General features: G+C 40.7%; 1 protein-coding gene across 1 annotated transcript in view; it reads left to right on the forward strand.

The window, feature by feature from the left end:
- The window catches only part of SLC28A3 (solute carrier family 28 member 3), a 119,437-nt gene extending 97,796 nt beyond the window's left edge, over positions 1-21,641 (forward strand). Inside the window, exons 16-18 of the mRNA XM_073633577.1 lie at positions 9,238-9,336; positions 17,285-17,411; positions 21,496-21,641. Of these exons, the coding sequence (XP_073489678.1) occupies positions 9,238-9,336; positions 17,285-17,411; positions 21,496-21,613 (344 nt within the window). The 3' untranslated portion in view covers positions 21,614-21,641. The remainder of the gene's footprint in view (positions 1-9,237; positions 9,337-17,284; positions 17,412-21,495) is intronic.
- The last annotated feature ends 215 nt before the right edge of the window (positions 21,642-21,856 follow it).

The following is a 21,856-nucleotide window of genomic DNA, read 5'->3' on the forward strand; positions in this document are numbered from 1 at the left end:
CAAGCTTTAAAAGAATTTGGGTAGATCCATGCCGGATAAAAGGCCGGATTTCTGATAAAAGAAAGGAGAGGATTGTGTGGAGATTGTAACTGATATTTGGTTTTTAGTTTATCCCAGAGAGATAAGAAGTGTTTAGTTATGGGATTATGAATTTTAAAGCGGTCTTTAGGATCAAGCCATAATAAATTTGATATTAATAGAGGGTCATTTTCTGAAGCCTCTATAAATACCCATAATGGGATTTCCTGTTTTGCATGGTATTTGGACAGACTGGCCAAATGTGCTGCTCTGTAGTAGTTAGTAAAATTAGGGTATCCCAGGCCTCCTTTATTTTTGGGAAGATGTAGTGTGTGTATAGGTATACGTGGTTTAGAAGAGCCCCATATAAACGAAGTTGCTCTTTTTTGTACTATTCTCAAAAAATAGGAAGGAATTGGAATAGGGAGGACTCTGAATAGATAAAGCAATTTGGGTAGAATAGTCATTTTGATTGCATTAATCTTCCCTATCCAGGATAAAGGAAGTTGCGACCATTGTTTTATTAGATTTGTGATCTGTCTTAATACAGGAGGATAATTGGTTGAGAATAAGTCAGAATGAGATGCTGTTAAATGAATTCCAAGATATGGGATTGATTTTTCTGCCCATGTGAATGGGAGTGCAGCCCTAGCCGGGATCAATTCCATGTTTGTGAGTGAAATATTAAGCACTAGGCATTTCTTAGGATTAATCATAAGGCCGGATAGGGCTGCAAATCCATCAAGAGCTGGTATTAAGTTAGGACCAGAGACCTGTGGTGATGATAGAAAAAGTAATATATCGTCTGCAAATATACATAATTTGTGTGTAATACCTCCTACTTCAATGCCAGTTATAGTTTGGTTTGTTCTGATGTATTGGGCCATGGGTTCGAGTATAAGGGCAAATAATAAGGGAGATAATGGGCAACCCTGTCTGGTACCTCTTTCGATATTAAAGGCTTCAGATTTGTATCCAGCATATTTTATATAGGCTTTGGGTTTATTATATAATGCTTTGATCCATGTTAAAAAGTGGGGTCCAAAACCCCATTTTTGTAATGAATATTGCATATATTGCCAGGATACTGTGTCAAATGCCCTCTTAATATCGAGAGATAGAAAACATAAAGGGATTTTCCGTTTTTTAGCAATATGTGCCAATAACACTGCCCTGCGTATATTATCGCCTGCCTGTCTATTTGGCATGAAGCCTACTTGATCTCTATGTATTAATTTTCCTATAATGCTATTGAGGCGTTTTGCTATTATTTTTGCTAATAATTTAATATCGAGGTTTAACAGAGATAGGCCGATAATCTACACAGGAAGTATCATCAGAAAGGGGTTTTGGGATCATACAAACAATTGCCATTAGTGTTTCTTGCCAAAAAGAATGTCCATCTAGAAGTTTGTTAAAAGTTTCAGTGAGAATGGGAGAGAGTATTTCTGAGAATGTTTTATAGTATAAAGCCGAGTAGCCGTCTGGGCCTGGTCTTTTGTTAAGTTTTAGGTCTTTTATGGCGTTAGCAACTTCATCTATAGTTATAGGCTCATCCAAACTGCTTTTTTGATTCTGAGATAACTCAGGTAAGGTTATTTTTGAGAAGAAGGATTCAGCTTCTGTAGGATTAAATTCATTGTTTGTCTTGTATAAAGTTGCGAGATGTGAGTGAAATTTATGGACTATTTTAACTGGATTACAAGTGTAAACATTTTTTGATAATTTCAAACGTATTGGTTTGAAAGATTTGTTAGTTGAATTTAATGCCCGAGCCAAATATGTACCTGGTTTGTTTGTATTCATGTAGAAATTGTGTTTGGAGCGTTTGAGGGATTTATCAACTGACTCAGTGAGAAATAGATCGTATTCCAATCTAGATTTTTCCAGATGAGATTTTGTACTCTGAGATGGATTATATTGAAATGATATGTAGGCTGCATTAAAATTGAGTTCTAGTTTTTTTGCTAGATTTTTGCGTTCCCGTTTAAATAGTGCCATTTGTCTTTGTATTGTACCACGCAAGACAGGCTTATGAGCTTCCCACAGTGTTATTGGGGAGATGTCTGTTGTATTATTAATTGATATGTATTCCTTTAAAGCTTGTTCAATGGCCATCTGATGTAGTGGGTGTTTCAGCATTATGTCCGGTAAGTACCACGTTGGGTCATGCGCTTTTGGTATGGCTGAGGCTATAGTAGTGTATACTGCATTATGGTCAGACCACGGAATCGGAATTATATCTGATGCAATAATTTCTGGTATCATTCCTATTGTTAGAAAAATATGATCAATTCTGGTGAAGGTTTGATGAGGGTGCGAGAAATAAGTGAATTTCTTTTTCATTGGGTTACTTTCTCTCCATGAATCTACCAGATTGTATTTGGAAAGAAGTTGAGAAAAAGGTAATCTAGAGGTTATTTTGGATGGTGTAAAAGGTGATTTATCTAGAAATGGGAGGAGGACCTGGTTCGAATCCCCACACATTATCACTGTTCCTATTTTGTGTGTATTAATCACTTGTAATATATGGGAGAGGAATGGTGTAGGTTGTTTGTTAGGAGCATAGTAGGAAATCACGTGATTGCTGTATCCATTATATAACCCATGAGTATCAGGTATCTACCTTCTGGGTCTTTAATTTCTGATGATAAGGTGAATGGTGTGGATCGGTGAAATGCAATTAGAGTTCCCCTTTGCTTGGTACAGGCAGAAGCCGTGTAAATTTGTTGATAAAAAGGAGAAATATATTTTGGAGTAGAATCTTTGGTGAAGTGTGTTTCTTGGAGGCTTACTATGTGAGCCTTCTTGTTATGGAAAGTACGGAAGGCTTTGGTCCTTTTTTGAGGGACATTTATTCCCTGAACATTCAGGGAAAGTATATTCAGTGGTGCCATGGCAATAGATCAAATAGTTTTGACTTACTTTTTGTTATGCAGAGCTGACTGCGCAGATCAACCTGTGTGGACTGAAGAGATGAATAGATAGAAAAGAAACCAGTGAATTCTGGAGTAAAGAGTAAACAAAAAACATATGAGATTAGATGATACATTGTATAAATTATTTTTTGCAAGTAATCACAATTTACCCGTGAAAGAGAATAAATATCTCTCTCAGGGGAATAAGTGCCTTCGTCACACTCCCACATAATATGGTTGGGAGAATGAGGAGGGCTAATGGGGGTACACGGATCTTCCGCTTACAGGAGAGAAGTGCTATGTCAAAAGACATCAAAATGATGTTTCATTAATTGGAGTGCAGAATATAGTTTTTGTTGAAATTATTTATTCCAGGGTGGTTGTATATGGTTAGTCTTGCCCTAGGCTAAATAATTCAGTTAGAAAGGTACTGTTAATAACTTTGGTATTGATGAAGATAGTTTGAATTATTTTGGGATTTTAACCCTTTTAGAGTAAACAATTACATATTTTATTCATATGTAACTGTTTAGATATGTTAACTCATAAAATTGAGGTTGTATTGCTTCAGATTAGAATAAACAAAAACATAATTCTAGGAACTAGTTAGGTAATAATATATTTGTTTTAAGAAAATTACTTCTGGATTATTGAACATATTTGTCCTAAAAAGTAATAAATCTATTGTTATTACCTGATAATATATAACTGAACAAGAATTTCCTTATTTCACTTATATATTCTAAGGCTATATGAATCAGAAGTAATAAGAAATATAACTGGAATGTGTGACTATCAGAATGCAGTTACATTCAGTTATAAATATAGGTTTTTTATAGAGAACCATCTCTTAGTATAATAAATGAAGAGATATTAGGAATTAGGATGTCAGTCCATTGAATCTTCTTGGTCCATGGATGATGTGGCATAACGGCCTCTTTTGTGAGAATGATGATTCCCATTTTGTTCTGAAATTTTCTGGGTGCTGCCTGAAGGTGAAGATGATGCCATTCTTCTGCGTGTGGGAGTGTTGCTGCTTGTGGGTTCTGTCAGATTTAATTTTAAAAGGGTTTGTTGTAGTTCATCTGCTGATCTGCTTCTGTAAATTGTACCTTGGTAGTTAAATCTGACTGAAAAGGGGAAGCCCCATTGATACATAATGTTGTGGCGTTGCAGTTCCATTAGTTGGGGTTTCATGGATCGTCTTTTAGTAATAGTAAGTTGGGATAGGTCAGCAAAAATTTGATAATTGTGTCCTTGAAAATTAAGTTCCTTTTTTTCTCTTGCAGCGATTAGTATTTGTTCTTTCGTTCTGTAATAATGAAATTTTGTGATTATATCACGTGGGGGTCCATCTTTCTTTTTGGCTGTGAGGGCTCTGTGTACTCTGTCCAGTTCTAAACGTTCAATAGGGATATCTGGCTTTAGGTCTTGTAATAGAGCAGTAATAGTAGATTGCAGGTCTGTCACAGTTTCAGGTATTCCCCTTATGCGCAAGTTTGAACGTCTGGCTCTATTTTCGTAATCTTCGAGCTTAGTTTGAAGTATTAAATTCTCTTTTTTTAATTGTTCCAATTCTGTTATATTTTCTTGGGTTGTAATTTCAATTTCATCCATTTTTATTTCTAATGCCGCGTACACACGGTCGGACTTTTCGTCTACAAAAGTCCGACAGCCTGTCCGACAGACTTCCTGCGGACTTTCGGCGGACTTGCAGCAGACTTTCTAACGAACGGACTTGCCTACACACGACCACACAAAAGTCCGACGGATTCGTACGTGATGACGTACACCGGACTAAAATAAGGAAGTTCATAGCCAGTAGCCAATAGCTGCCCTAGCATGGGTTTTTGTCCGTCGGACTAGCACACAGACGAGCGGATTTCGGGGTCCGTCGTAGTTACGACGTAAAGATTTGAAGCATGTTTCAAATCTAAAGTCCGTCGGATTTGAGGCTGAAAAAGTCTGCTGAAAGTCCGGAGAAGCCCACACACGATCGGATTACCAGCCAGCTTTAGTCCGTCGGCGTCCGTTGGACTTTTGTAGACGAAAAGTCCGACCGTGTGTACGCGGCATAAGGCTGCGGTGCGGTTTCCCAGCTCTCTTATTTCTTTGGTTAGGCTTTTTGTTATTTGGTCTGAGGTTTGTTTTAAAGCCTTATGAAGCATCTTTTCAAATTGTAATAATATTACTGAGGATGCTGAGGAGGCTTGTGGAGAAGTTTGTGAGAGGATTTGTTCTGTATCTGACTCAAATGGAGAGTCTTGCTGTGACATTTTCTGTCTGTGAGAGTGCCCTGATGCTGTATTTTGTGAGGTGACTGGAGCTGCTTCAGCTGCAGTGAGTGCCTGTGAGCTCTTTGTGAGGTGATTTTTATTTCTGCCACGGTTTCCTCCCAGTACCATATTTCCTGCCCAAACTTTCACAGTTTGTTCCCTGGGGCAAAAAGGTTCAAATGGATACCTTTTGAGCCTGCAGGCTCCGCTTTGTCCTTCTCTTCTCTCCTCAGCGGTGTGGAGCTCTAACAATGCATGTCTGCTCTGCTAGGCTCCGCCTCCTGCCCTCGATATAATTTTCTATTATTAGGTATTTCTGGAATAGATAATAGTTTAATTCACTTTCTAATGCGACTATTCAACTCACACATGCAATCATATGAACAATTAGATACACCGCATGGAAATTGTTGACTTTTTCAACATATCTGAACAGGACATCATTGGATCCTCATTCAACCGGTGCCTACAGATAGAGGTGATATTCTTCAATAAGAACACAAGAGAAAAATTGCCTTTTCAGTCATTTATTTAACAAAAAATTTAATAGATAGTGTAATAGTGTGCTGTGAAAAAGTAGGTATTCCATTGGCATCAAAAGCTGATATTGACCTCTGTTTCACAAATTACTTTATGAAGGCATTTTGTATAACTGCCCACAAATCTGACAAAAACGCAGTGACTTTTTTGACAACTTTTTCCTGCAAAATCACCATGCAACTTCAGAAGAAGACCATGCAACTTCATTTGCAAGATCTTTGTGGGTTTTCTTGCAAAAACTGTCTGTTTCAACAATTTCTACAAAATTTTAATGAGAATTAAATCAGGATTATGACTAGATTAGTCTGTAATCCTTTGTTTACTCTTTGAGCCAATCCTTGGTAGATTTGCTAGTATGCTTCAGATTATCATGTTGAAAGACTCATTTCAGCATCAGCTTTTGGACAGACGACCTCACATTCTTTCTCATCAAGCACTAGACATGTGCACACTGAAATATTTCGTTTCGGAATTTCGTTTTCGTCCGAAAAATAAATGTATTTAGTTACTCCCGAAATTTGTTTTTATTTATTTCGTTTTTCGTTAAAAATTGCATTCGTCCGAAAATTCAAATTAAGGTCGAATCTGTCATTGAAGGCTTATGGTGTCTGTCGAATGTTCAAAGAAGATTTGACGGAGCGGCTAAACTGTACGACGCCGTATAGTTTACCTGCTCCGTCAAATCTTCTTAGAACTTTCAACAGACACCATAAGACAAAGTACGTGTGTACTTAGTTCTAGCTATTTTACTGCTCCTTCTCTTTGGTTACAATCAGCCAATAACATTCATCATCATCATTTTTTTATTTATCTTTTCTCCCCTACGTCGAATCTTTTCTCCCCTACATCGAATCTTTTCTCTCTATGTCAAATCTTTTCTCTCTATGTAGAATAATCTTGGACTAATAGAGTTAAGGTTAGGCACATTCGACCACAGGTTTGATGGACACAGATTGTTATTGTCATCATCATGTTGAATCTCCTATGTATATCGAACTGTTGTAGCAACGAAAACTAAAATAAAGCATTTGTTTATGTTGGATCTTTCGTTTTTCGGATTCTGAAATTAACGAAAATACCTGAAATTTGGACGAAAATGCATTCGGATGAAAACGAATGCACATGTCTATCAAGCACCCTTTGAAGCCCTGAATCAGCAAAGCAACCCCAAAACATAACATTCCCACCACCTTGCTTCACAGTTCTTATGCGGTTCTCCTCTTGAAATACTGTCTTTGGTTTGTGGCAAAGAGGTCTACTGTTTTGTTGTCCAACATATCTATCTTTGTTTGATTACTCTTCAGGATATTGTTCCAGAAGGTCTGGCCTTTGCTTATGAACTCAATAGCAAACTGTAATCATGCTCTTTTTGGACAAGAATGGCTTTTTCCTAACACACTTTTCATTGAATTGGTGCAGTCTCATTCTGCTTGTAGATGCACGCACGTTAACCCCAACTGCTGATAGAGGTATCTGAATACCTACCCTCTTCCTCCAATGCAATTTTGAGGAGGCTTCTTTTAGCATTAAAATAGCCAGCTCTTGGGTTGAACTTTCTGGTCCAGCCAGTCCTGGACACTCACTGGCCGAGATTCAAACCATTAATGGGCAGGCTGAATGTACCAAGTTGATCGATCAATCAACTTGGGTACAACCAGCCTGACTGATTCTCTTACGATAATCGCTAGAGACTGCTATAGCCGCTAGGGATAATTACCGTCTTCTCCCGGCAGGGACGGCTTCCCCCCCTGCACTGGAAGCAGACTATAGCTGGGCAGGAGAGATTCCCCTGTCAGCACTGTCTGTGTTGATGGGGGAATCATGCAAATCTATTTCCTGCAACCCGTGGTTGCAGGAAATAAATATGCACCATGTATGGCCTGCTTTACAGTGTTATTAATTTCAAATCATATGGCAATCTTTTTAAATCCCTTGCCAGATGCAGAGGCATCCACATTTTTTTTATGAGGATCTTAGAGAGTGCTATTGATCTTGGCACATTAACACCACAAATATCAATAATAAAAGATAACACCAAACCATCGATGGCTTAGTTAGGATTAACTAGGTTCTAATAGAACCAAAGGAGGTTCTAATCTAGGCTCCTAATCTTGAACCCTGGATTGTAATTTCATTAATTTTATGGTAAATACAGGAGTGTATTTACTTATTCCATATGACAAGTCTGTGTATTTGGTTATTTAGATCATAAAAATAAATATACTACATTAATTTTATGTGTTATTTGGTCAAGTATATCACCTTTATCCAACTGACTCAAGATGTAATGTTTGTCCATTTAATTATGAGGAAAAAGTCAACCGTTTCCATGGAGTATACAATTTTTATTCACATGATCTGTCTATACATCAACAGGTCTGTTCTTATTTTGATGTTTATGTCGTTTGCATCTATGTTTTGCTTTTTTCTTGTTTTTAGGCATATGCTGTGAAACTAAGGTTACAAGTTGTGGTTTGAATATTTTGAAATACTACCCTCCTATGTGATAATGTTTATTTAACCTTAGTCTCCTTTGAAGCTTGAACTTGATTGGGTAACTTTAAGGAGCAGAGGGGTTCAAATAAATGTACAGAGTATTTAAATACTTTCTGTGTCTTTTGCGTTGGGAATCTAAAAAGGTCAGAATGTATTATGGTCCAGCAATGCAGTATCTGTACACATATTCTGTGATGTTTTTAAACTGAATAAACTGCAATAAATAAATAAATACGTTTTATTGTTATTTCATGAGTGTTGATCCTCTATCACACCTTTGCATTTGCTTTACAATTGCTAACAACTAAGCAGAACAGGAGACATCAGCCAAAGTTATATTCCAGCTAGTTGGAAGATCTTTTTTTGAGGCAGCCATTTTTTACTATAAAAAAGATTGTTTACAGTACAGAGCAATTTGTGTGCACAACACTTCTACTATAATGCCCCGTACACACGATCGGACATTGATCGGACATTCCGACAACAAAATCCATGGATTTTTTCCGACGGATGTTGGCTCAAACTTGTCTTGCATACACACGGTCACACAAAGTTGTCGGAAAATCCGATCGTTCTGAACGCGGTGACGTAAAACACGTATGTCGGGACTCTAAACGGGGCAGTAGCCAATAGCTTTCATCTCTTTATTTATTCTGAGCATGCGTGGCACTTTGTGCGTCGGATTTGTGTACACACGATCGGAAATTCCGACAACAAGGTCCTATCACACATTTTTCGTTGGAAAATCCGACCGTGTGTACAGGGCATTAGTCAAAGAGCTAATATTTAGAAACAATGATAAGTGTAAAAAAAAATCCTATAAAGTTAAAGATTTTCAAAGTGATACTAGCCTAAAGGCCAATTTACATCACAGAACTTGTAAGCATGATTTGCAGCCCAATTGTTTAGTATTTGGACATATAATACACCAAATGTCATATTGCTTGATATTATTTTTTTTTCATGTTGGCTTTGCTTATTTGTTTTAGGCTCCATGGCCCCTAGCAGAAAAGGTGACATTGCCGCAGGTGCTATCAGAGCTATGATCGCTGGTACAGTGGCTTGCTTTATGACAGCTTGTATTGCAGGTACTGTCTAAAAGAAGAATTCTGCACTAAGTAAAACAAAGCCTTGAAGTTTATATTTGATAGTATATCCAGGTCTACAATTTACAATTTTATCTCTGTTTCTGAAGCTAGAAGGTTGATTAAAATATCACATGGGGGCACTTAGCACTCTGTAAGTTCTGTAGGGGGTCAACTTGGAGTTTACACAGGGCTTCTTCTAGTCATGAGTGAAATGGTTGGCAAGAGATGGAAAGGTAGGTATACCATGCTGCAGGGGCTGTCTTTAACGTTAACAGGTTCACTTTCAGTGGAAACCGGTTTACTCTAAGCTCTTAGTCAATTCAATTTAAATTTTAGGATGTTTGCAAGTTTTTAAACTGAGGTTTTATATTTTTAGTTATTTGCATAAAATCTTTATCTTACAAAATAAACATTTTTTCCAGCAGATACCAGCCACATACACTATATTACCAAAAGTATTGGGTTGCCTGCCATTACACACACACATGAACTTTAATATCATCCCAGTCTTAGTCCATAGGGTTCAATTTTGAGTTGGCCCACCCTTTGCAGCTATAACAGCTTCAACTCTTCTGGGAAGGCTGTCCACAATGTTTAGGAGTGTGTCTATGGGAATGTTTGACCATTCTTCCAGAAGCACATTTGTGAGGTCAGGCACTGATGTTGGACAAGAAGGCCTGGCACTCAGTCTCCGCTCTAATTCATCCCAAAGGTGTTCTATCAGGTTGAGGTCAGGACTCTGTGCAGGCCAGTCAAGTTCCTTCACCCCAAACATCCATGTCTTTATGGACCTTGCTTTGTGCACTGGTCCAAATAATTTGGTGGAGGGGGAACTATGGTGTGGGGTTGTTTTTCAGGGGTTGGGCTTGGACCCTTAGTTTCAGTGAAGGGAACACTTAAGGCGTCAGCATACCAAGACATTTTGGACAATTTCATTCTCTCAACTTTGTGGGAACAGTTTGGCGATGGCCCCTTCCTGTTCCAACATGACTGCACACCAGTAAACAAAGCAAAGTCCATAAAGACATGGATGAGAGAGTTTGGGGTGGAGGAACTTGACTGGCCGGCACAGAGTCCGGACATCAACCCGATAGAACCCCTTTGGGATGAATTAGACTGGAGACTGCAAGCCAGACCCTCTGGTCCAACATCAGTGCCTGACCTCACAAATGCACTTCTGGAAGAACGGTCAAACATTCCCATAGTTTCACTCCTAAACCTTGTGGACAGCCTTCCCAGAAGAGTTGAAGCTGTTATAGCTGCAAAGGGTGAGCCAACTCAATATTGAACCCTACGGACTAAGACTGAAATGCCATTAAAGTTCATGTGCGTGTAAAGGCAGGCGTCCCAATACTTTTGACAAAATAGTGTAGTATTTGACAAGCATGCTGGGTTTTCTAATGAGAAAGCCCCACCCTCAGTATTTTTTTGCTTTCTGGCACTCTCTGATCTATTAGATGAGACATTGCCAAATAGGACCACTAATCAATGTTACTGTACAAGTGGTTAGGAAATAGAGGTCCATTTTGCATATAAAACTAAAACACACTTAGGCTGGCTACACAGCTTTGTGCTGCAATAATGCATGCATTACCACGTTGCATGGCACTGCAGCATGCACCTAACACACTAAGAAAACAGACATGTGTTGCAGCTTACCGCAACACAGGGTAACACACTGCTGTGTATTGCAGTGCACTGCGTTAGTGACAAAAGGGTCAAGTCCAGTTTTCGATGTTCTGGGGTAGCTCAGTAGATTGCTTTAAAAAAGACTTGGAATCTTTCCTAAATGTACATAATAAAACTGTAAATTAACAGTTGATCCAGGGAATATCCAATTGCCTCTCTGTGGATCAGGAAGGAATGTTTTCCTCTGCTGGAGCAAATTGGTTAATGCTTTGCTGGGGTTTTCTTCCTCTGGATCAACTGTGGGTATAGGATTGTGTATATGGGATTGTATGATTATATATTTTTTTTTCCCATTTTATTGGTTGAATTAGATGGACTTGCGTCTTTTATCAACCAGACTTACTATATAAATATATTGGCACCCCAGTTAAACAAATGTGTTGCCTTAACACAGCACCATAGTGCACCGCAAAGGTGTGAATGGGCCCCTTTTTTTTTTCACTGCAGATTATCTTGATTTAAGTGTACGGATGTATGTATATGGCAACAACACTGACAGTAGTTTTTTTATTTAGTTTTTTAGTATTACTATTATTATTATTGTAATATCATATGTTGTCTTAACAATTAAAATAAGATAAATTGAACCCACTTTTTACTTACTAAGGCAAAATCGTGTGCTTTCCAGTCATGCACAGAAAGGTATTGTATATAAATAATAGTGCGTTAAACCCCAAAATATATAAAATATAATACAATAGATGATGCAATAAATATGCAATGATAAAAATATATTATTGTGCAATAGTCGACGTACAAACAAATATAAAAAAAACTTCAGTAATGAAAAAACGTAAATTCAAATGTCTCCATATTCCGTGACACACTCTGAAGAATATAGGTGATAAAGAAGATATCAATTACCCCCACCTCTGTGTGCAATGCCTGCTCACCTCAAAGGAAGACCCCTTTGGGTCAAATCACGCTTTTTTGTATAATAATCCAGAAAATCAGCTGAACAAGGAGCGACAAAGATCCATATATTGGCAGCAAATTCTGCAAGTATAAATTTTGCCAGTTTCTACCTAAAACTGCTTCTGCTGATACCAACACCTGACTGGGAAGAGACTGGAGTCAGGTGTCGGTATCTGCAGAAGCAGTTTTAGGTAGAAACTGGCATTTTCAAAAGGATGTAAAACTGAAAGTCTTTGTATAAGCTTTAGGCAGTTATTTGCCCTTCTCCTGGGTCAGTGATTTAAATATGAAGCCAGAGGATGAGCATTAAAGCCAGGCAACCGGCATTTTAAATTTTATAGATTTTGATGCCATTAGATGAGGAGAACTTTCCTCAACCAAACAGCTGATGTTTGTCGTGCCTTGTTCGTCTGATTTTCTGGATTATTATACAAAAAAAGCGTGATTAGACCCAAAGGGGTGTTCCTTTGAGGTGAGCAGGCATTGCACAAAGAGGTGGTGGTGATTAATATCTTCTTTATCACCTGTATTCTTCAGAGTGTGTCACGGAAAATGGAGATATTTGAATTCACGTTTTTTCATCACTGAAGTTTTTTTATATTTGTTTGCACGTGGACTATTGCACTTTAATTTTTATATATATTTTTATCATTGCATATTTATTGCATCATCTATTGTATTATATTTTATACATTTTTGAGTTTAGCGCACTATTATTTATATACAATATTTTTTATCGGTGTTCAGATCACTTGTGAATAGCTGCAGCTCCCCCCCCCCCTTTTTATGTACTATCACCATCCCATATCAGCGCTTAAGTATATTTACCTTATGCACAGAAAGGTGCTGCCCTTTTGCAGATGAGCGGCAATACCATTAATTGCTAATGGCACTCCCACGCGTCTTCTAACATACACATTTTTTGTTTGTGCAACAGCATCATGCACTTCAGCGCAGTGGAATTTTGTGAAGGGGTCAGGGACTTTTTTGTGTGTTTCTCACAAACCAGGCTGGTAAATATTAGAAATGTCCCTTTTTCAATCAGTCATTCATTAAAAGATGAAACATCAAATCAAGTTCTGAGATATATGGGTCATACTGCTGCCTACAGGGAAATCAGATACTGGAAAACAAAGAAAAGCTGTTGGTCAACTAGGTTTAACTACCTCCCACTCCCTCCTTTGTAGTACATCAAAGCAACCCAGAATTTAGCCACAGAACACTACCAGTTTGTAGCCTTTCCCTTTGATCTGACCACTGCACCCTGATTATTCACCACGGCGCTAGCCGCACTATTTGCTCTGTTACACTCACAGGTTTGTTCCCATTGTGAGATATCAGAACAGCACAGATAAGAGAACAGTTGGCTCAGACTATATCAGTCAATGTCCAAAAGACTCTTCAAGCTCTACATAGAGCCTGAACTTTCAGAAGTCAGCGCTCAAACCGATTTATTGCTTGAAGTATCTAGGTTTTCTCCTAGATACTGCTCAGTCCAGAGTCTTTCTTCCTTGAGACAAATTCCAGGCTCTGCAGTCCAGAAACTGTTCATCTCTTTACTTTGCATGAGGCATCTTGGTTTTATTGTGACCTCCTTCCAGGCAAACCTTTATGCCCAATTCCACTCCAGACCATTACAATTCAACATTCTTTCTGTGTGAGATAAGCAGTTGCAGTCTCTGGATTCACAGATTCAGGACATGGTTGTCTCTGGCCCTGGTCCAGCCCTGGAGTCAGAGGAATCCTTCTTTCCACTGGTCTAGAAGATTCTCATTATTGATACCAGCCTGACAGCCTAGCGAGGAGTCCTAGACACCCTCCTGGTACAGGGGATTTGGTGGCTGGAGAAACTCATTTCCCAATCAACATTCTGGATCTATGAGAGATTGGCTTATGCCTTAATGCTGGACTTCTCAACTGCAAGGTAATCTGATTCGGTCTCAGAGTCGGAGAGTGCTACAGAAGTGGCATGCATCAATCGCCAGGGAGGAACCATGAGTTTCACAGCTCAGAGAAGTTGTTCAGCTTCTGACTTGTGACACATTTAATATTGCTGGGCAATCTACCTCAGTCAACAACGTCTGGACTCTTCGCCCAGAAGTGTTTCAGGAACTCTGTTGCAGATGAGGAAGGATGGACATGGACCTTCTGCCTTGGGGATTCACCAACCAGCTGAGCAAGTTTGTTTCCAGATCCAAGGATCTCCTAGTCATGGCAGTAGATGCTCTAATGACTGTGGGATCTGTTTATTTAAATCTACGCCTTTCCTCCTGAAGTTTCTGCCTCATCTGCTCAAGGATCAAAGTGGCGGGTATACCGAAGATTATCATTGTATCAAACAGGGCCAGGTGAATGTGGTACTTAGACTTCATCAGACTCCTGGCAGGCACCCTGTAGGATCTCCCAGATGTTCTAGGGGACACGTTTACCACCCTGTAATGCATACACTGGCTTTGACCACATGGCTGTTGAAGCCTACATCCCAAGGGATAGAGGCCTATTTGATTCAGTTATTCCTATGCTCATTAAGCTAGAAAACCCACGTTTCACAGGGTCTGCCACACTTGGAAAACACACTTCACATTGTTTGCGACAAGGCAGTTTCATCCCAGGAAGGACTCCATGGGAAACCATCCTGATTTTTCTACAATCTGGTTTGGATCAACTCTTGGTTGGTTTGCTCTCCCTTTATGGTAAAGGGGGTGGCTCATATAGCTCCACCTGTACATCCAGTTGTGATTCTGTGGAACCTTTACTGGTTCTGTTGCTCTTCAAAAACTGCCCTTTGAACCTATTATAATTATTTCTCTGTCAACTCTCATTCACAAGGTGGCCTTCTATATTCCTATCACTTCTGGGAGTGGAGTTTCTGAAATAGTGGCCTTGTGTTGCAAAGAAACCATTTCCCATTCTACGCAGAGACAAGGCTGTCCTGAGGCCTACAAATGCCTTAATCAGGCATTTGCATTTGTGTCCTCCACTGGTACATCCTAAGGAAAATTTTTGCTCCATTGCTTGTATGTGGTATGAGCTATTCAAGTTTATCTCTGAGCTACATCTTTTAGACTGACCTTTTCAGCATTCCAGTTGGCCTATGGGAAAACTGCTTATTTTTCTACCATTTCTAGGTGGCTTGGGTAACTTACTCTTCAAGCTTAAGTACAGGCTTAAAAGAGAAGTATGGCCAAAGAAGTATGACCATACTTCTTTTCTTAGTTACAGGAGTACATTTACGTTTGTACCCCTGTGACCTAGAGTCAGCCTATAACAGGCTACAGCCTGCTATCAGCTGATGGGGCAGAACCTTGCCAGGCTCGGGAAGAATCTCGACAACATTGTTTGGAGTCACCCTGCTACCTTTTTGACAGCTGGCTCTGCCTTTCAGCACATGTCTGAGAGCTGGAGCCAGCTGCACTCGCCCCCCTTGCCAGCCTGGCAGGGGCGGATCCAGGGGGGGAAACGGGCCAATCCCCCCCCCCGCCAAGTTGCGGGTGAGCGGGCAGGCCAGTCGGCAGTTGAGCGGGTGGCTGGCCAATCAGCAGGCCTGCGGGCAGGGGAGCAGAGAGATTACATCATCTCTCACCGCCCGGTGTCCACCCTGCATCCCTGCAGTTCCACTCTCACTGTGGAACTGCAGGCACGGGCAGCAGAGAGATTACATCATCTCTCAAGTGACAATCCGCAACGTGTGGCAGGTGACGTGGCAAGTGACAATCAGCAACTTGTGACAGGTCACGTGGCAAGTGACAATCTGCGTCTGGTGACAGGCGACGTGGCAAGTGACAATCTGCAATGTGTGGCAGGTGATGTGGCAAGTGACAATCTGCAACTTGTGGCAGGTGATGTGGCAAGTGACAATCTGTGTCTGGTGACAGGCAACATGGCAAGTGACAATCTGCAATGTGTGGCAGGTGACGTGGCAAGTGACAATCTGCAACTTGTGGCAGGTGACATGGCAAGTGGCAATCTGCGTCTGGTGACTGGTGACGTGGCAAGTGACAATCTGCAATGTGTGGCAGGTGATGTGGCAAGTGACAATCTGCAACATGTGGCAGGTGACGTGGCAAGTGACACACTCAGGGCTCCCACTGATTCTGCATTATGGTGAGTTGAACTATTTCATTTTATATTACAAGGTAATAATAGAAATAATGTCCTTCAATCATCCTGACACCATAATAACCATGGTGCCAGGATGATTGAGGCGCCAACACCAGCAAATTTCCCCGATAAATTACCCGCAAAAAAAATTATTTCCTGGCAGTGCCCCTCCCGAGACTAGACTCTGGATCTGCCCCTGCAGCCTGGTATTAGGAAGCTCTGGAGGAGCACAACGGAGAGCAATCAGAGGTCATGTGATAGCTCAGTTCTCAGTCTTAAAGTCGGCATGGCGTAATTACAGGGTCACACCAATGCTAATTAGTTATCTGTTCACACATTCTATAAGTTTTACAAATTATCAGGTAGATGTTTAGACCTCATCTGATGCCAGCTATGGATATAAGTACCTTCAGGCAGTGCTTTGAGCTCCCAGTTCTTTTCACCTAGTTGTTTTTTTTGGGCTCGTTAGTATTTTGTTTGCTGTGTTGCCCACCCCCCTGTTGGGCAGCTTTTTTTGACATCCCATACATCTTGGAATTCCTTCTGACCCCCTGCCTGAATGAGTAAAAAATAAGACTTATCTTAAAATCGTTTACTTGTAGTCCATTGAGGGACGCAGGTCCCACTCTTCTCTCTTTAAGATCCTTCTACCGCTTTTCCACATAACGTTATGAGGTGAGCGCGAGTGGTTTTACCTGGATGACTAACAGCATTTTTGTTTACCAATGTCCAGTTGTCCTGTAAACAGCAGCATAGCTCATACAATTCAGAATTCCTAATGACCATGCGTCGCCAATCCTAGGTTCACACTTATCCGGTGTGATTTGACTTAGGTATTTAGTGCGATTTCAAGGATAATGTCCAGTGCGACTTCATGCAGGTTCACATGCGATTCAGGTGTGATTCCAATGTAATGTGGATGCAGTTGTGATTCTCTCCATCTTGCTCTCTGGAAATCAGCTCAGAAAGACACTATAGCCTGCTCACTGGAATCGCATAGTCTTTGAGCACCCATGTGTTTTCTATGCAGTTTTCATCAGACTCTATGGAGATGAAAATCACATCACACCACACCATAGTCAGGACTATTCTGAAACGCATAGGAAATTGCATTAGTGTGAACCAGGGCTTTGTGATCTCCAAGAAAAGGATTTTACAATAGGTCAAAAATCCTATTTTTATGTCTATATGTATACACATTTTATTAGCTGTTATCCAATTATAATTTTTCTGACATTTGCAGGAATATTATCTGCACCAGTAGCACAAGGATCATGTTTGGATATATTAGAAAATTCCTTCCTCAATTCCACAGCTTTGCCTGCTAGCTCACCAGAAATAATTGACTGCTGCTTGACTTTATATAAACAGTAAGTATGTGAAATTAGTTAGATAATACTTGCTTTCCACAATGATAAGGATGCTTGTCCTCTCAAGCAAATAGTGATTGTTATCAGTGAAGAAACACAGGAAAGTAAAAATAAAATGTTGTTGAAAAATTACGTAGGTAAAGACTGTGTTCATAAAGGTCATTCTTTCCATTTCAGCATTACAAATGTTGAACCAAATGATGTCTTATATAATCTTTTAGAGGGCAGATACTCCCAGAACATGGATTTCTGCCTACCCGTAGTGACCATAAAAAATTTATGGTGGTGTCGCATAAGGGGGGATTTACTAAAACTGATGCACACAGAATCTGGTGCAGCTGCACATAGTAACTAATCAGCTTCTAACTTCAACTTGTTCAATTAAGCTTTGACAATGAGCCCCCATTAACATCTGCGCAATCTGACATGCGCTTTGACATGCCATATTGCAGCCTATTGCTGGCAACAGCACTGTCCCAATCGGTGCGATGCCGATTTTGCGGCGCCACGCACCGATTTCCAAAAGTAGTTCCTACATTACTTTTGGAGCCTTCGGGGGCAATTTCGATAGACATCTGTGCATGAACCCGCACAGATCTCTTTCAAACCCCCCCCCCCCCCCGAACTTGCACTGAAATGCAGGTTTGAAATTGTGCGGGATCAGCTGAACTCGCACAATTTCAAACCGGCATTCAGTGTGAACGAAGGCTAAAACCTAGAAGCTAATTGGTTACTATGCACAGCTGCATCAGATTATATGTGCATTAGCTTTAGTACTATAAATCCCCCCTATAGTGTCAAGAAATCCCAGAAGTGGACTCTCTAAAAGAAATACATATAGTATGTTTTGGTGGTAATAATCCACCTTTCTCATGCTTGGCTTTAGCTTCATTTGATGTGCTTACTTATTTAGAATTTTAGTATTTACTCTTGGGATCATGATATAAAAGTTTAAGCACACAAAAATTAAATGGATGATGACTATATGCAGAGTTGTGCAAAGCCTGTGTATGGCCGAGGTCACATTATTGAATTATCACATTAATCACATTATCACACATGTTACAGCAATAGGCAGTACTGCATTATGCCTACATAAGTGCATTGCGTAAGTGGCACCCCAACATCTGCCCATTGCCACAAAGAAAGTGTCAACTACAAAACCACGATGGGGTGCATTGATATGGGCTACATTAAGTTTTAGCAAGTTGCTTTCCATGCAGGGGATATGTCCAGCACGTGGGATCTTAGAATCTGGCAAGGTGCACAGTGTGATGTTTGTTGAAAGTGGATAAACAGTGGTCATTAATATTTTCATTTATGGGTGGAGGCACACAAAGAGTGGAGACTTTTTTTTCCCCTGCTCTTGAGCTTAAAGTGATTGTAAAGTCTAATTTTTTTCAATAAAAATAACATTATAAACAAGTTATACTCAGTGGCGTCACTAGGGTTGGTGTCACCTGGTGCAGTAAAACATGGTGTCACCCACCCCCCCAAAAAAATATATATTCCGGTTTTCTGAAAATGCGCCAAAGATGCAGCATGGAGGACTTTTGGTGCGCTTTCAGCAAATTCATAAAACACACGCAACCTAATAGAATATAGGACTGCAGCTATAACTGCGGGTAAAATGTAGGAAACCCCCCTTTACATTACACAGCCACCTGCACCTCTGGACCCCTTTACATTGTGCAACCCCTCCCCCCAACCCAAACCACTGCACATTACACAGCCCCCCTCCCCACAGCTCTGCATCCCTGCACATTACACAGACCCCTGCACCTCTGGACCCCTGCATATTACACAGCTCCACACCTCTGGACCCCTGCACATTACACAGCCCCCCAGCTCTGCACAGTACACAGCCCCCTAGCTCTGCACAGTACACAGATCCCCCAGCTCTGCACCCCTGCACAGTGTCAGTACACAGCTCCCCAGCTCTGCACAGTGTCAGTACACAGCCCCCCCAGCTCTGTACCCCTGCACAGTGTCAGTACACAGCCCCCCCAGCTCTGTACCCCTGCACAGTGTCAGTACACAGCCCCCCAGCTCTGCACCCATGCACAGTGTCAGTACACAGCCCCCCCAGCTCTGCACCCCTGCACAGTGTCAGTACACAGCCCCCCCAGCTCTGCACAGTGTCATTACATAGTCCCCCCAGCTCTGCACCCCTGCACGGTGTCAGTACACAGCCCTCCCAGCTCTGCACAGTGTCAGTACACAGCGCCCCCCCCCCCCCCAGCTCTGCACCCCTGCACAGTGTCAGTACACGTCCCCCTCCCTGCTCTGCACCCCTGCACAGTGTCAGTACACAGCCCCCCAGCTCTGCACCCCTGCATAGTGTCAGTACATAGCCCCTCCTCAGCTCTGCCCCTTCCTACCTTACTCGCGGTTGTGGATACAGAGCAGGAGACAGAGCAGCCCTGAACAGAGGGTGGGAGCTGCTGGAGTTAATTTTTCATATTAAGAAGCTCATGATTGGTTGCTAGGACTACCTGGCAACCAATCAACTGCTGGTGAACTTGGAAAGTTAACTCCGGTGTTCAACACTGGCAGTTCCTGTTGTGTATTCAGCACTGCTGTCTTTCTCTCCCCCTGTACAGGAGACAGAGTGTTTCTCCTGCTCCACTGTGTTAGTGGCTGGTGGAGGCAATCCAGCAGAGGCCCTTGGTGTCATACCTCTGCTGGGTGTCACACGGGTGCGGTCCGCCCCACGCACCCCCATAGCGATGCCACTGGTTATACTTACCTGCTTTGTGCAGTGGATTTGCATAGGGCAGCCTGGATACTCCTCTTCCCAGGTCCTTCTCCTGTGCTCCTGGCCTCTCCCTCCTGTTGAGTGCCCCCACAGTAGGCAGCTTGCTATGGGGGCACCCGAGCCGATTTAAAGCTCTGTGTGTCCATTCTGGGGCTCAGGTAAGTATTAGGGGGGCTGAGGCGGGCTGCAGCGCACAGAAGGCTTTTTATCTTAATGCAAAGAATGCATTAAGATAGAAAAACCTTCTGACTTTACAACTCCTTTAACTTCTTTGGAACTACTACATGTTTAAGAATGACTTTATATAATTTTTACTTATGTAAATATGAATATTTATTATGGACTTATGTGTTAGGATGGACGTTTTATTTTATCCACTTCTGGACCGGCTCATGCCTATATACATCGGCACTTTGAAGAGGGGTATCGTTGTTGTGGCAGCAGCTAGCTACCATAACCCCAGTATCCTTTTCTTCAGTGAGCAGTCTGCTTTCAGATAAAAGTGGTTTCTGTGCAGATTCGCCGCAAGATCACTTTTATCAGCGGCGAAAAGGCCCCCCCCCTCCCGCCGCTCTCTGGTGCCCTCCGCCGCTTACCAGAGCCGTCGATAGCAGCAGAGGCAATCGGGTCCTCTCCCTGGCTTGGTATGGAGACGAGTGAGGGGAAGATGGCCCCGTAAAAACGGTATTCAAACCACACATGTGAGGTATTGACGCAATCGGTAGAGCGAGAGCAATAATTCTAGCCCTAGACCTCCTCTGTAACTCAAAACATGCAACCTGTAGAATTTTTTTAAACGTTGCCTGTGGAGATTTTTTAGGGTATCAGTTTACTCGGCATAACATTAAATTTCACAAAAAAATTGGGCTAACTTTACTGTTGTCTTATTTTTGAATTTAAAAAAGTGTATTTTTTCCAAAAAAAGTGCGCTTGTAAGACCGCTGCGCAAATGTGGTGTGACAGAAAGTATTGCAATGACCGCCATTTTATTCTCTAAGGTGTTTATATATATATATATATATATATATATATATATATATATATATATATATATATATATATATATATATATAATGTTTGGGGGTTCTAAGTAACTTTCTAGCAAATAAAAATGTTTTTAACATTTAACCACCAAATCTCAGAAAGAGGCTCGGTCCTTAAGTGGTTTTGAGCAAAAATAGCTACTATTTTTGTTACATTTCAGAGTTTCTAACCTATGTCTATCCTATCTAAATCTAACAAAATATTTTGGTTGGCTTTCATGTTTTATAAATTAGAAATAATGACATAAGAACTCACTAATCTTATTGCCTTTTTCATTTTTAGGGTGGTTATCAATGGTCTATCAAATGTCACCATTGCAGGGAACTACAGTATGGCTTCATTGTCTGGTTGCTGCCAACTAGTAGCTTCACCGTCCTTTAACTGTTCCTCGTTTGCATAGACTGACTAATAAAATATTCCTATATCAATGCACAGTCTTCTTGCATGTATACAAATGTTAACATCATGACTTGAACTTAATTTTTAATGTAATATTTTTATTGCTTGCAACAGTTGTATATATATTTTTATACTGAAATTTGTATTTCCTAAGTAAGAGTACATATTAGAATTTTGTTAAATGGTACCTTTTACCCTTACTGAAATATCAAAACGAACTTGAAATATGTCAATGTTATTTATA

This window comes from Aquarana catesbeiana, linkage group LG01, assembly GCF_042186555.1.
Source record: "Aquarana catesbeiana isolate 2022-GZ linkage group LG01, ASM4218655v1, whole genome shotgun sequence".
Taxonomy (NCBI): domain Eukaryota; kingdom Metazoa; phylum Chordata; class Amphibia; order Anura; family Ranidae; genus Aquarana; species Aquarana catesbeiana.